At 40.1% G+C, this 16981-nt stretch overlaps 1 protein-coding gene across 2 annotated transcripts; it reads left to right on the forward strand.

Moving 5' to 3' along the window:
* Positions 1-11576: 11576 nt before the first annotated feature.
* On the forward strand, positions 11577-16475 carry bmp2b (bone morphogenetic protein 2b). 2 transcript variants are annotated; one of them, XM_053489482.1, is made up of 3 exons: positions 11577-12612; positions 12740-13267; positions 15331-16475. In XM_053489482.1, the coding sequence occupies exons 2-3, from the start codon at positions 12919-12921 to the stop codon at positions 16212-16214; spliced, it is 1233 nt and encodes a 410-aa protein (XP_053345457.1). In that variant the 5' UTR covers positions 11577-12612; positions 12740-12918; the 3' UTR covers positions 16215-16475. The 2 variants fall into 2 exon arrangements, with proteins under 2 accessions (XP_053345457.1, XP_053345456.1); XM_053489481.1 differs by having other exon boundaries at positions 11577-13267.
* Positions 16476-16981: the final 506 nt, after the last annotated feature.

A 16981-nucleotide genomic window follows, 5' to 3' on the forward strand; every position in this document is an offset into this window, starting at 1 on the left:
GACAAACCGAGGGGATTGTTGACAGGCTCCTGACGTTTTTGGCACTACTTCCCTGACCTCTTCAGTGTGCTGAAATGTGGATCACTTGAACAGACTCCTCTTAGCTCTGAGATACTGGAGAAATGTGCTAAAGATAAAATTTTAACAGCCAGTGCCATGCTCATCTTGTTATGGCCAGCGTTGCTTGTTAGAAGGTGTACCAACTTTTTATCGTGGATCTGATTTTGGCAGGAATTAGATGTACGCGCAATGCATGATAGGGAGTTTTTCAGATTTCAGATTTCAACACTCTGCATATTTATATTTTTATTATAATTTTGCGAGCGTGTTTCTTCCCATCTACATCCATTGTTATGACCTGCTAATCCAAAAGCATGTGTAACGGTTTTTAGTTCCTGGTGAGGAAGCCTGGTTTCTCACACATGGAAAAGGAATTCAGACCATTGAAAAATCCTTGGCTGTCCTTGTTTTGAGATGAAATATTTAGATATATATTCAAGCGTGCTCTGTGCAGCTGTATAGCAAGACTTCCCACATGCTCACGCTGGCTGGCATGCCAAAGCCATTTGTGGTCATTTTCAAACAAACGAGCCCTGCTGGCACACTGCTTGTGTTTCAGTGCATTATTTAAAAATAATATTTGATTATTCTCCCTAAAGCATCATTATTGAGAAAGTTCTTAGTAAAGATTTCACCCTCTACATTACATCTAGCAGTCGAAGGTCAAGAGGATCTGTCAGCAGTGACATGAGGATTATCCCATTGACATTCCATTTGCAAGCTTTCTTTGCTCTGCCTCCATGTATCAAGGTCTTGCTGTGTGCTGGCAGGCCAGGCATTGAGGAGCAATTACTGTCGCATTAGTGATGATCAAGCCATGTTGCTCAAGTGCACAGAGAAGCTACTGTTTTCAGCTCATTCTCTTTTAGCTCCCATCTATTGGACAGCAGAGTTCACACTGCCTTAAGATCGCCTTATGAAAAGTTAAGAACAAAGGTGCAGATGCCCTCAAGCTGAACCCACCATAAACGATTTAGCATCTCTTAACAACACAAGAAATATGGCTACTGTATATTCCGTTTGGAGGATGTTATCTTTGGCACGTTACTGGAAAATGACTTAATTTCTCACGTTCTCAATAAATCAAAAGATTCAGTACAGCACTTGGTTAATGAATACTGTTAACCATCACTGAATCATGATGACATGGCATGGTGTTGTTAATTTACATAACAACTAATCATTCAGTAAATGGTGTATGTTATGCAAAATCATACCAAATCTATATGGAAAACAATAGTTTTTGCAGCTCTTTCCTAAAAGAGCAGAATTCCTCACATTCCTGCTAGAGCCAAAGGTAATGGATCTTAAGTGGGCAGATCTGCTTAGAAGCTGCTTAACTGGGATGGCCTGATGTAGCTCTCGGCTTACAGAAACCTCTCTGAGAACGGCCTCAGGTGAAGGGATTACCGCTCCTGTGCATGCAGAACAAAGACAGCCTGAGTCCTCTCTTAGCGGTTACTGCCTCACCTGAAACCCTATAGTGGGAGTAAACACTGTTGCCACACGAAGGAGCTGATGTTCCTGCAAACAACGGGTAAAAAAAAGGCCTACATTCAACCTTTTGGCTATTGTTCACTAAGTAACTCAGATTTGTTTTCATATCTAATAATGGAGTTCTTGATGTTGTGTTGTGATATTTTTTGTAGTAAAGGAAACAGAAGGAGCACTGCATTTCTGTACCTATTGGTCTGGCATTGGTGGTTTTAGTCTAGGCTAGTAATCCTTGAGCTTTGACGTAGTCGTTATAAAACATGTTAATTGGACATTTAATTAATGCTTTAACGTGCATTGTGCTTTTTGGTCTCTTTTGGTCACACTGTGAGTATGACTTGATGAGAAAGAATCTTGAAACCATTTCCTTTCACATAAGGCAGCAAGTGTGCCTTTGGTAACAATTAAGCTTTCAAAGATTGCTGGACAATCTACGCACACAAATTAAAGCCCATCTCTTATATATACCAACCAAGCCGCAGTGTTTGGAGCTGGAGACCCTTACTCAAGCCTTTCATCTCAATTGCTCATCATGGGAAATTGATTAAAGGCACTTCAGATTACTTCCTCTTCACGAAAACCTCAGATTGGGGACTAGCTCACTGGTGAATCCCCCTTCTTATTTGTGTGTTGTTGTTTTTTTTGTTAGAAGCAAATGAAGCAGCTTCCCTGTTTGTCTTGTTCGTCATCGGCCACCAATACTAGAGCCGCTTGTGTAACATTAGACTTTTCATACGGAACAGCACACCAGATCTGCCACAGCTCTGAGTAAAGCCAGTCACCCTCCAGACTCTCACACAAAGAGCTTGGGTCACAAAAGGTTCTCTGGACGTCTACTGTTGTATTTAAATGCTTTTGAAGTCGCAAACAAGAGGGCTCAACAAGATAATGGCGCCCCCTCATGATTTTGACCTCTTGGTGACATGATTCCTCAGATGACTGTAGGGTCCTTCTCACCGTCTGCTCATCACTCAAGAGACATGATATCCCTTCCGGAGATTATGAGCAAGGTCAGCGGAGGTTAAATGATCAATGCAATTTTTTTCATCGATGGATTCTCCAATATCATTGCAAGATAAAAGACACGGAAGTAAGACAGATATCTATACATGTCCCTTGATTACCATTGCCACAAAGCAAACTTTGAGCCCTGGATATCTAAGGATTAAAGAAGTCAACAGCATTATAGTGTTATTCTAATGCTTAATTTTCCTGACACACTTAGTCAAATGGATGGGAGATGCAGTAGGTTTAGAAAAACTATATGTCATGGTGCCGATATGAGTTGAAAGCAAAATGGAGGTAGAAAAAACAGCTGGCAGACACAAAGCATGAAGGTGAAGAAATGAAAAGATAAGAGATGAGACTCTTTGATTTAGAGAAGAACACAGGGAAGGTGCTGAGCCTTTGAGTCTGCCATCTGCAAACAGGATGTTTCATACAGCACCTTCAAATACAACAGTTATCCAAAACACTCAAAACACCTGCTTTTATCTGCTTGTAGTATCAGTGGAGGAGCATATTTTTCATTCTTAATCATTTGTCTATAGCTGTTTCAGTCCATTCAAGTTCCAGCGCATAAGGTGTCTGAAGAGTCGCCATGGGTGACTTGACTCTGAGGTAAGAGAAAAAGGGAAGCCTACTTAAAAAAAAAAAACATACCAGGCTTATTTTGCTCAACATCAGTAACAGTACATATGTACCTGCAGGTGGTCCCAGACACCCTATCCAAACAGTTGTGTTTGATTGAACTGCAGTCTGTTTGGTTGAACAGATTGGCTGCTGGCACACTGCTCGCTTTAATGATTAATCTGATGGAGACTGACTTTTATCTTTATGATGCTTCACTGTCCAGAAGCTCAGAGCAAGTAATAACAGGTGTTGTTGTATTTTACACCTTGCACTCCTATTTTTTCCTAGTGATATTGTTTGGATCTGATCTCCAAGTTAAGGAACATAGATCTACTTTTGGAAATTTCTGTCCACTTTTGCTCAATTCATTATGACAGAGTTCTTTCTGGTTAATAATTCACAGAAAGCAATGCATTATTTTTACAGGATTTACAGGTTTAAAAGAATTACATTTCCTTAAACACCGATTTTTGTTTAATCAAGTAAACCTTTAAATAAATCCACACAACTTGTCAAGCATGTCATGTAGCCCAGTAAACCATTCTCATTCATCTTTAAGTCTGCATTTCTCATAACTAAAAAATAAAAACACCCTCACCTGTAGATTTAGCCTACGTATGAAAGCTAATCTTCCATTCCTCTGAGGTGGGAGATGGGACTTTCCTCTCCCAAGCGGACCTTTCATCATCGATTCGAACGTCAAAGCAAGAGCGAGCTTTAACGAGGAACCACAGCTTACTATTTGACAGGAGTGAACAAAGCTGGCTTTTGTGTGCCTGTTCTGGGAGGCCAGTAGCTCTTGTCATGTACATATGAAATTAATTATAAGGAAATACTAAAACACTCGGGTGGAAATTGCTTTTCACCAGATGTTCTGCATATGAGGATCAATTTAGTATTCTTAGCGTAGCGAAATGGTTCTATAAGTTCGATGCTGGCCTCTTTGATGAAAGCCAATCTGTCACTCAAGGCACATAAAAAGAAGTTAAAGTTCTGTGCTACTGTTTGTTCCACTTTATAGCGCCTTAGGTAACGTGATTACTTAACCAGGTTAAGAAAATAAAATGTTTCATTCTTAGGTAAAATTTGACATAGTGACAAGGAGTCTAGTGTTTCTAAATGATCCATACATAAACCAAGTCAGGGGCCTTTTTTTCTGCTTTTCAGCAGTAGAAAGGGGCTTGGCAAGTCAATCAGAGACAAATCAACTTCATCACAGAAGAAATTCTCACGTTGTTGGTTGGTGTGTGTGTGTGCTACAAATGGGTAAAGTGTAAGAAGAGGAAAAAAAGTGAAAAAACCTACTTTCTGTTGAGAATGGAAATATCATGGCAATTTTTTTCCAGGTGCTGATTCATATGCACTTATTAATGGTTGTCTCTCTCGAATTTGGAGTACTGTTAGGATATGAGACCAATGAGAGAACAGTGCTCTTCTTTGACCTAGACAAGTCATTCATCAAGTCTCAGTGTCAGACAGTAAGCATTTCAGTATACTGATTGCCTCATTTACAATTTGAAAACAATTCAAAAGTCCTGGCTGGTTTATTCTTACTTTATCCAATTTGCTTGGATATGTTTGTACTTAAAACTATAATCATGAGGGACTAGATTACAGTAGTGAGACATAGTCATATAAGAAATTGCTCTCTTTTGAAGAGAAGAACAGATTGAGGGTTGGTCTTAGAACCTGGATCAAAGAGGTGTGCGCTAAGGCATCTGGGGTTTGTTTACGACAGTTGTAGTGGCACATCATGGTAATGGAGTGTGTGATGAGAGAGAAAGGGAGAGAGAGAGAGAGAGAGAGAGAGAGAGAAGGAGAATTACAGGCACGCTGTTTACCCATGTGGATGAATGGGCATCAGCCTCAATTTGATTCTCTGGTGTAATTTAAGGCTGCGTTTGATCCGGCTGATTATTCATTACACTCTACACTTCTGCGCCAGTTTTAAAGAAGATAAATAGAGGAAACAGGCAATTAAGTCACACGAGATAAAGACACTGGAGGGCTGGCAAGCACATAGCCATTTATTCAAAGCAAATCTCTACTCATGCAACTTATGGAGAGTCATGTGTATAATATATGTTGCAGCACGAATGCACATAGACCTAATTTAATACCAAAATTCACAAGCTTTTTTTTTTTTTTTTTTACGATTTCATTAAATTAAGGCAACATATCAGGGAAATCATTCAAGCATAGCTCTGGCATCCAATTTGATGAAAACATCATGGTCAAGGGTTAAGTCAATAGCAGAAGAAAGGTATACACATGGAGATAAGCGTTAATATGTGCACACAATTGCATCAAGCAACAGACACAGTTCAACACGAGGATCCCATATCGTGCCACAAGAGGCGTGCTCAGTTAAATGTTTACACAGCTGCTCTGGAGATTATTATTATTGTGAAACCACACACTTTTAATGTTGCTGTGCGAATGCCAAAACACGTCTACTTTTTAACCTCCCTCCAGAGCTCGCACAACTGCTCTCTATCCTGCATACAGCTCAAATACAACACACAAATCCCTGGGGTGATCAGTACATGTTCCACATAAAGGTGTTTTATTTTATTTTATGCTATTTATTTTATTTATTTATTTTTTACAAAACATAAATCTGGTTTTACTTAACAAAAACTCAGATAAAAATCGTATTGCTCATCTTCGACATGATATGCCAAAGTATGGAATGCTTCTGCAAAGATTTGACTATAAATTGTGTACCTTTCCATAAAATAACACAACCTTTCCACATTAACCCACTTGAATCTGTTTGACTTTTCCTTGAATGCAGTGTTTAGGTTTGTGTGTCTGTGGTATGTGCACTTAAGATCGCATCTCAAGTGTAAACCTGCAAATCAGGAGAGTGAGTTCATTGTGAGCGACTTCGGAAGAGCATCTTCCACCAGGACACTTCCAGTTAGTGAGGCCCCTGTGTTTAATAGATATTTTAGCGGTATCATTAAGAACAGATGGTGTAGTTTATCCTGATTCATTCATACATATATACTGTTGAGTTTATAATTTAGTAGGTAGCTGATAAACTGCCTATGTAGTGTATATCAACTTGTCAATGTTCCGCCTAGAGCCGGGAACGCTTAATACACATCAACATATTTAACGTAACATGAAGACCACCAGCCAGGCCTTGTGATACAGTCATTAAGTGTATTTAAACTGACACTTTGATGTATGCTGAGTGTTACGACTCTTTCCGTCTGTACATGGGTGATCAGCAGCCATGTTTTCCATAATTGACATTTAATTTGACATTGCATCCATTAATCTAAACGAATCTCTCAGCATGGAGTCTTTTTAGCTCTATGTATAGCAGAGTCTCCTCATTTCTCCAGGGGAAGCTATAAACAGCTGCTTGTGCTTAAGCGGTGAAATGTAAATCTTGACGCGGGATGTTTATGCAGCCCAAGCTTCTAATCATGCAAACGTATAATTCAGTGACATGTGGTGTCTTTACGAGGCTAGTTTGATTCAAAGGGCAGATCCCTGTATTTACCAGTCTCACTCCAAACTAAAACGACATTGCATTTCTCATCTGAATCTCTTTATTTAAAATATTTATTTATTTGAAGCACTAACGTTTTTTGCAGCAGCAGGAGCAGCATTTTGGCTGACTAACTTCCAACTCGTATGGTCTAATAGCCAAATTTTCTGTGGAAAATAAATAATGGGTTTCAGCAGTGCTAATCTTCTGATTCAAACCAAATTAGTATGTGGTGCATGACAGTTATGATTTTTTTCCCCCATGTAGTTTATGTACTGTCAATTAGCTTTAAGAAAGGTATTTTTGTGTAGGCAGAACAACCTGCGCAACATGCTTTGTGCTTCAGTGCAGGTTAATTGGCTAAAGGCTAGGTTGTCGCTTACTTCTTGCTTCTTTACCCACAATCCAGTTTGCCTACCTGCTGTTACCTGTACCTCTTGTTGGAGGTGGGATTTATTCTTGCTTCTTTCTTCTGCCTCTGTTCAAACTAACAAGGTTTCCAAGCTTTTACATCAATACAATAATGTTTGTCTTGTAGATCTTGTAGATTGCAAACTAGCAAACTAACATCAACATCGTTATCTACTGCTTCAACATTGGGTTTCTTTCTGAAAATGACATTAAACACTGAAAAAGTTTGGATTACGTAAAAACGTGAAAATAAGTGAAACCTGACCATTATCCCTTAGGTATAAGATCCCTTAGGATTTTTCTTTTGTTAATTACCCATTGCAGCACAGTGGTGTAGTGATTAGCACTTTGGCCTTACACCTCCAGGTCTAAGTGCGTGTAGCATGTTCTCCCTGTGCTTAGTAAGTTTCCTCTGGGTACTCAGGTTTCCTCCCACAGTCCAAAGACATTCACAGGAGCCTTATTGGCATTTCCAAATTGCCCATTATGTGTGAGCGAGCGTGTGTACTCTTTTATCCCAATATTGTGCTCTGTGATGGATTGGCACATGGCCCAAAGTGTATCCTGCCTCATGCCCCAAGTCCTCTGGGATAGACTCTGCGCCTCCTATGACTGTGTACAGTTTAAGTGGCATAGAGAATGAGTAAGAGTGAGAGAAAATGACCCTTATAATTGTATGCGCAATGTGTCCATTGGAAAGTTGGAATTGTCCTTGGAAACTTATTTGATCAAAAATCTTTGCCCTATTATTATTTATGGAAACCCTTTCCTAGACATTAATATATCCTGTTCTATGATTTGCTAAAGTGTTCCTTAAGGGTTCGTTGGCTAGGTCAGTTCTCGCTTTCTAAAGGGGTTAAGTTAGTAAAAAAAAATTCTCAAAGGGAGCCTGTTGTATGCTACAACATAGAATCTTTAAATACTCCTCGGAGGCACAATCTGAAGAGCCCAACTGGGGTACAGGAGTGTGTTCTCTGGTATTGTTATCATGAAAAACTAGGTTATATGAGGACCCAAGAGAAGCACATAGTATGAATCCACAATTATTTGCATATGCCTTATGGCAGTCCATCTTTTAGTCCAGACAAGACCTTGCAAAACATTTCTTTCTGCTATATCTGCTGGCCTTGTTTAATATTTGCACCACATGTATGGTAATTGCTGCAGTCCCTGATGGGACACGAGAGGGAGGTCTGGAGCTGTAATAGACTAAGCAGCAAAAGCTTACTTGATCATCAGTGGAATGTGCGTGTACCATACGGCCAAACAACTGTTAGCACAGCATAAGAGCGGTCCGTCTGCAGTGTCATCTCCATGTCTTGTTTCCAGACAGTCTGGTGGAATGTGGGCGATGACAGGAACACTACTTAGCCTATTGGACAATACGGCAAAGAACCAAAGACTCTCTGATAGCAGCACAATAATCCCTAGTCTTCATCAGCTACCTGTGCTGCACAATAACATGCAGCTTGTTTTAGCTACAGAGATAGATCCCTGCTATTGACAAGAAGGTTTAAGGCTAAAATAATAATAATAATAATAATAAAATGAATGACTTATAAGTGCATAGTTTGAACCCAAAGTTATGTTGAAATAGTCATTATAATTATACTAAACCTAAAATCCCTTTTTGGTTTTGTCATTGTTTGGTAACAAACTGGCAGTAAATCAAACTTTTTTTTTTTCTGAATTGAGAAAGTAAATTAAAGGGACCAATAGATTGCATTGCAGGATGTTTATAGTATGTCTTAATAGGAACTTTCAGGAATGCTTATAGAATGTACTATTTATTTCCTTGTTTCATGGGATGAGATTGTATTAATCAAGAAAATTGTGAGTAAATAATCAGCAAAATCAAAACTTTTGATAAGTATATAATCAAATATACCTTATGTTTACAATCAAAATTGAGAACAATGTAAAAATAAAATAGTAGTTTGCTTAGTATCAGATTACAGGAAACAAGTTATGTTATTTATTGTTATTCATTCTCACAATTTCGTGCTACCACAAACTAATTTCTTTAAAGTTTTTGTGTCTTTTTATGATTTCCTCACTGTTTAAACTTTATTATACATAAAATGTTTGCCTGTTTTAATCCCACAGACTGATCAGCAACACCTGTGATCTGTATATAGTAAGGTATCTGAGCTACAGATGAAAGCTACCTACTGCAAATTATGGTGTGTAAAACAGGAATTTGTTCCTCTCTATGTGTCAGTGGGTGTCAGTTCCTCAATAGTGTTCTATCCAGGACAGAGAAAGGAATTAGCTTTGAACTCAGTGGGCCTAATGCTAACAGCTTGTAAAAGAAAATGATAGATGAATCAGATAAGTTTTTATCCAATCAGCAAGTAATTACATCAAATACAACTACATTAGACTCAACAACTTCAGACCTTTTAATGAGTTACCAAAATGGTATTAAAACACATGTACTCCGTGTGTGCACCCATACACATGGACACACACTGCACAAACACAGACATGCAAATGCATTGCAATAGAGTCTGTGAACACATTCTCTATTTAAGGTCTGAGGCCATGCCAGCAGACAATAAAGAGAAGATAAACATTCTTTTCACTCTCCCTAATCCCCTTGTTTTCGGTAATTAAGTCTACTTAACACGTATTGTGAGGCGTTATCCCTAAATCTAAAACACCTTTGGCCGGTGGAGAGTTTAGAGCACCAAGTTCATGACCTGATGTTTTCACAACAACCAAGTAATCAGTACAAAAAAAAAACCTTACAGAGAAGGAGATCAGGCCAAAAAACTGCTTGTGCTCTTTGGTATCAGTAAAACCAACCATGCACGCTTTATTTTAAAACAAATATCACAGGCTATCTTTTTAAGCTGTAGGTCAGTAGGTGCCCAGATCAACGACTCCCGCTAGTAATTTCATTAAATTACTTCAAAGTGATCAATTGATCAGTGCATTAAAGACTGATTTCTGAGACAGTCAGTCAGAGAGTAGCATCACCTCAGGAATGGAATGCATCAGTGTATTTTAATTGCTAAGTGGATGATCCCGGATTATCCCTTATAAGATGTTATTGTCTTGGAAGTAGACAAAGATATCTTTTGATCTCAATGGGGTTTAATCTGCTGCCATCTCTCCCAGCCCAACAGGCCAGCTGCTTTTGTCAAAACAAGCCTGCTATCATCACATAATTGAAATGAGTACCTGTAATCAATGAGGCGTTTTCATATGCTGATTTCCCCAACATAAACATTGTTTACTAAGCACATGTATGTTTTCAATATCAATGGCTTTCCTCCTTGTTACTAAGACCTTTCACCACTTACACACACACACACACACACACACACTTTCAGGGTGTATGTCTTTTATATGGTTGGCAACATTTATAGTGGATTACAGCATAAATAAATACAGCTTGCTTGCAGTGTTTATTAAAAAAAAGAATACCGCTGATTTTTTTAAAGAGAGGGGTACAGGGGATTGGTTTGCAGAGATAATCCTCTCCCCCCCATCCTAAAGCCCCCCCAAATTCACTGACAAGAGTATCAGACGTTAACTTATCCACCTCTGTCCTCAAGTTTGCAGTGACAACAGAATGAATTATCAGGGGACTAGAAATGACCGGTCACTAACACCCTTAATCCCCTTAATCCGTAGAACCAAAGGCATCACATTTGCCAGTTATGTGTCAATCAATGTTAATCCAGTTTGAAAACATGATTCCCTTGAACGTAAATTATAGGTCGTCAGTGCATCACTAGTTTGCACTGACCACATGTATCTTAGCACTGATCAGAAACATAAAAACTATAAAACAGGGTAAACTCTGTCGGTCGGTAAGTAAAGCCAATAGTGGAGCACTTAATTGACTGGTCATTTGAACTCAGACAGAATAAACTAGAAACAAGTATAAGTAATCAAGTCACTTGTAACGATGTAACAATTTTAATAAATGAAAGGGAAACACTGTGAAACTGATTTAAATCCTATGGAAGTACTAGAATAATTACATTATTCTTATTATAAAAAAAGCAAAAATTGCTGTGATAATAATAAGGTTTGTTTATTTTTTCTTTCCTTAAGACTGATCCTAACATGATTGAGTGGATAAATGAATGAATGTTTGTGTGTCTGTCTCTCTGTGTGCGTGTGTGTGCATGTGCGCGCGCGCCTGGTTTCCATCCAGGGTGTATTGGTCACTAGTTGCGAAATGTTTAAGCAGCCCTGTCCTAATCCCTTGCTCTGGTCTCTCTGGGTTTATTTCTACATTTTAACGCGTTACTCTGGAAACTTGTTCTGCTCACGAATCAGCTTTCCTCTTCCTTTTTTTTTATCACCGACACGATTACCTATAAAGGCGTGTTTGCAAATAAACCAGGTTACAAAGGGCGAGTTAAGATGTTTGTAGACTTCTGCGATCCTTTTTTTTTTTTGCAGTGCGCGTATAAAAACGCATTTCTCAAGGCGCGAAAGGGCGCAGCTCAGGTCTCTCTCTCTCTCTCTCTCTACGCACCGAAACCGAGCCGCTCTCGCGTAGGACACATGATGGATGACAGCGTTAGGTGGTGACATCACGCGAAAACAAAAAGTATAGAGGCTGAAGCAGTTGCGCTGCAATCTGCGCGCCCACGGTAGCGCGCGCAAACACGCGGAGATGACGTTCCCAAGTGAACGCGAGCACAACTCGGGACTTTAACACAGCTTACACAGACTTCACCTGGCTAACATGCTACGAAAACATGTCTGAACGAGATTTCTTCTTCTTCTTCTTCTCATCGTTCACGTTTGCGCAGACACGTTCGTTTGACCTTGTAATCACTTTATACTCCGCGCGAGCGAGCACGTAGCGACACGTATTTGGCGAGTAAGCGGCGAGCTAAAGAGCTAAATCACAGCGCGCTCGCGTGGGATATTATTAAAGAGAAAAAATTGTTGCTGTGGATAATTATTTTGGATTTTAAAGGACATTCGAAAGGGAAAGCGACTAACGCGTGTGTCTATCACCGACAGAATTACCGCATTCTGTACAGGTTCAGGTTAGTGGGTTGGGGAAGTTGGAAGTTCCATCTTCCTGGGACATCTTCTAAAAGCTAAGGGAAGGTATTGTGGACATTACAGGCGTCTACAACCTGTAGCTCAAAGTCTCTCTCTCTCTTTCCTTTTATTCAGCTGTACAACTGGCACGCGCAAAGCCTAAAACCGCACCGAGTTTCTTTTTAGCCTTTCTCCCCAAAGTCCCACCGTCTCTCTCTCTCTCTCTCTCTCTCTCTCGCTTTGTGTGTGTGTGTGCGCGTATGTCTGACTTTTCCTTTTATGCCTGGCCTGATGTAAAGGTCTGAAGGCAATGTAGACATGTCGCCTTTAGTGTACACCCCCCACCCAGACCTTGCCCCTCTTATCTCAGCTTAATTGCAGCCTCGATGTCTGCTGTCTTCTTCGCGTCTCATTTCTTTCAGTTTCTTTGATTTCCCCGTCTCATCTCCACACGCTGTTTAAGGTTCCTGTACCTTACGTGCTCGATCTGTGTGAGGATATTATTATTATTATTATTATTATAGACCGCGGGCGGGGATAATATCCCTAAACTTTTTTATTTATTTATTATTATTATTGTCGTTGTTCCTCGGCTTAAAGTGCGCCATCTACCTTCAGAACGCCTTCAGATCCCGAGATCACCGGCTCGTGTGGAGACAGAGACACGGAGAGAGACAGGAGAGCGGGCTGGAGGCTGGGCGCTCGCGCGGATCGGGGGTCCATGCGCGGTGTCGCCGCCTGATGCGAGCTCGGCCCGGGAGCTCTACGCCCTCCTCCTCTGTGCCCTCTCTCTGATAATGGTAGCCGTGCTCCGCTCGGTCGTGGTGCTCATGCTGCTGCTCGGTCAGGTGTGGCTGGGCTACGCCGCCGGTTTGATTCCCGACGTGGAGCGGCGGAGGCACGCGCCCGAGCACTCCGAGCGCTTTCTGCGAGACTTCGAGCTCCGACTGCTGAACATGTTCGGGTTAAAACGGAAACCCACGCCGAGTAAGGGAGCCGTGGTACCCCAGTACATGCTGGACCTCTATTATATGCACTCGGAGAACGGAGACCAGAAAACCATCCGACGGCCAAGGAGCGTCATGGGGAGGCACGCGGAGCGCGCAGCCAGCCGAGCAAACACCATCCGGAGTTTCCATCACGAAGGTGAGAGCTCCTTTTCTACCACTGCATCACTGAGGGAACAAATCTTATGTTCTTAACATGTTGCGCAATGCATTCTTACATTTCTTACATTTTACGCATTTATAACGCCACGCACCTTTCTTAATGCTTTTTTATAAACTTAAAGACGCAAATTTTACAGTCTTACGCAACTTAGACCCACGTTCCACAAATGATGCTTACTATTATTATGGAGTACAATAAAATGTATCCTGACGATAACCTCTCTGAAAAATTTTTGCACAGATTACATTTTCCAGACGGAATGCATATCTGTATAGTTGCACCAGGTGTGTGCAAGGAATCTGGCCTTTACACTAAATTATCCTGAAAAAAAGCCATGACTGGTTTTCTACTAATATTTTGACAAACCTTTTAGCACAAACCTGTTTGCAAACACCCAATGTGGGTTATCTGCTTATAACCACACTTATCTATATTTAATTGGTTCCATTTGATTAATTCGTTTAAATGGTAACGTATCATTTAAGATTATCGTTTTGGGCACCTGGTGTTTCTTTTGCTATACTTTGTAAGGCTGTCATATGGGTAGCATGTAAAAGTTTGTAAACTGGCTCATTCGGCTTAATGAGACACTTTAATTAAGCTGAATTTAAGTCACGTGAGAGCTTTTAGAAGTTTGCTTCTGGAAACAGGGACTAACCCTAAGTCCATTTAGTTTCGAACCTGAATCTTAAGTCTTGTGTTGTATATAAGTGTTTGATTGTGCAGGCTACATAATCGTTTAAGTCTGTAGTAAAATAAATGGCACGTGAGACTTTTAGGGAAGTATTAGGAGTCATTGGGGCCACTGAGAGGCCTCATGCCGTGTTATGGATTCGCATGGATGACACCCAGTGGTGGTCCTGACATAGTGCAAACTGCAGCTTTGATCATTTGTCAGCATCTTGGCTGGTGGGCACAAATATTTACACATAACATAAAAATTTGTGCATTTATAAATGCAGGACATAAATTCTTTTTGCAAAGACAATTAATTGCCTTACTTCACTTGCTTGTGTTGTAACGTTAGCCTATTTAAATAATGTTAGTTGAGTGTAGTTTTATTTTAACAAGAAGAACAAATTTAGTAATTAGGTACATTTGTTAATTAAAAAAACTGCACTATGAAGATCAAGATGCAATAATAATAATAATACTTCATAACTTTATAATAGAGTAATTACATCTCAAATAATTATATCTGTTTTATCTGGTACATTTTTTCTCTAGCAGTATTGTGTTTCTTTCATGAGACTAATATATGCGTGATAGCATCTGTATCTATATCCACTAGTGACACGGAAAGCTGCATAGCCTGAAACCCTTGACTTCTAGCTGTTGCCTCCTTGTTTTGCCACAAACAAATTAGGAATGCTGATACACTCACAACTGGGGTTGACTGCTCCAGACAAGCCATAACATGTTCACAGGGTTACTCCCCCTGTGAAGGGATTGACTGAGAGGGAGAGAACAGAAAAAGAAGAAAGACAGCAAGAAAGAGAAAAAGATGGAAAAGAAGAAAAAAAACATGAAAGAAGAGCAGGGCCTTTCCCACATCAAATAAAATATGCTCGTCTTTTCAGTTGATTATGGAGCAGATAGGCTGGATTATGAAAAATGGAATTTCCAAAATGTTTCTTTTAAAGAGATTAGAGGCTTTTTGTTTAAGATTGTCTTCTGATTCAGTGTCTTCTAAGAAAAAAGGTGGCGTTTCATGTGATGATCACAGTCTTTCTATTAAAAAGGTGTTTGAAGCATCCAAGTTTTGCTTGAATACAACCTCTAAAAACTCAGCCAAAACAATTATCTGCCTAAGTGTCTTAAAATGCCTTAACACCTGGTCCAACTACCACTTAGAGCAAGGAAAGACATTTCTGAGAAAAACCCAAGAGACAGGTCATCCTTTCAGGTTAAAACTACAGGCATAGGGACCAATGACTTTTACCTAGAGTTTTTTAAGCATTGCATATTTAATATATAAGATAATCTTTAACCATGTGGAAGATATTTTAAGGGTTGACATTGCTGTTTTTTTCTTTCAGAGGCTTTAGAGGCCCTGTCCAGCCTGAAAGCAAGGACCACACAACAGCTGTATTTTAACCTCAGTTCGATGCCAGCAGAGGAGCTCGTCACGGCTGCAGAGCTACGCATTTTCAGAGACCAGGTGCTCAGTGACTTTACTCAGAGCAACTCAAGCCACGCTGGAACCTTTCAGCGCATTAACATATTTGAGGTGTTTAGGCCAGCTCATTCCCCCTCACAGGAGCCTCTTACCCGGCTTTTGGACACTCGACTGGTGCAAGACTCACACTCACGCTGGGAAAGCTTTGATGTAAGTTCAGCGGTAGCGCGCTGGGCTACCCAGCCGCACCACAACCACGGCCTGATGGTGGAGATTCTGCACCCAGGCGAAGCCAGTGATGGTGAGGAGGCTGCGGAAAGCAGGAGTAAGCATGTGAGGGTGAGCCGGTCCTTGCATGCCAACCATGAATCCTGGCCTCAGGCTCGGCCACTGCTGGTCACTTATAGCCATGATGGCCAGGGCACTGCAATGCTCCACAGAGAAAGGCGGCAAGTTCGGCGTCCTCAGAAACAGCGGCGTAAACAGCAACGAGCCAACTGTCGCCGACACCCACTCTATGTAGACTTTAGCGATGTGGGCTGGAACGCGTGGATTGTGGCTCCACCAGGCTACCATGCATTTTACTGCCAAGGCGAATGCCCGTTCCCGCTGTCAGACCACCTGAACTCCACCAACCATGCCATTGTGCAGACACTTGTAAACTCAGTGAACTCAAATGTGCCGCGGGCTTGTTGTGTACCCACAGAACTCAGTCCCATTTCCCTGCTCTACCTGGATGAGTATGAGAAGGTTGTTTTAAAGAACTACCAAGACATGGTGGTGGAAGGTTGTGGTTGCCGGTGAGAACTCATTAAACTTATGAAGACTTTTATTATTTATGTGAAAGAACTTTCAAAAAGAATTATTTTTTTGAAAAAAAGTATATATATATATATATATATATATATATATATATGTATATAAATTATATTTATGTCAACCGAAAAGGGAAAATAAATATTTTAATAAGTGTTTTGCATTTTCAATGTTTCTAAAGATGTCCAATGTACATTTCAGTGCGATTGCACATAAAGTATGAAGCTCAGATTTTTAATATGTATTTATTTCATCATAACCACTTTATTTGTAAATGAATTATGTGTATTTATCATATAAAATATATATGATTTCTCATTGTGGCTGTGGGAATATGTTATTTGTCAAAGTTTATTTATGTATTTACTTTACGTATTTATATGTATTTAATATGTTCTTGAAATCACAATTTTGGTTTGTTGGTTATAATAACAAATAGACAAGTACTAAATTTGGGATACTAAATTTGGTCCAACAGCCTGTGAAAATCTTCTGTCCTATGCAGTGGTAAATTGTTCCATGAATGGATTTTCCTGAGTGATTATTAGGTACTTTGTTGTTCCTGTATCATCCTGTTCAGCAGATTTTGAAATCTGGCACTGCCCCGTGCTTGGCTGCTCTAAAAGATAATTTTTTCCCACTCAAATTAATCCTGATCTGGCACTACATTTCCCTGTCACTGGAGGTTCTTTACTGAAAATCTTCTTTGACTAGGCTTAAGAACAGCTGGCCCTACAAACCAGCTCATCTAAAAC

The sequence above is a fragment of the Clarias gariepinus genome, chromosome 27, assembly GCF_024256425.1.
Source record: "Clarias gariepinus isolate MV-2021 ecotype Netherlands chromosome 27, CGAR_prim_01v2, whole genome shotgun sequence".
NCBI classification, from domain to species: domain Eukaryota; kingdom Metazoa; phylum Chordata; class Actinopteri; order Siluriformes; family Clariidae; genus Clarias; species Clarias gariepinus.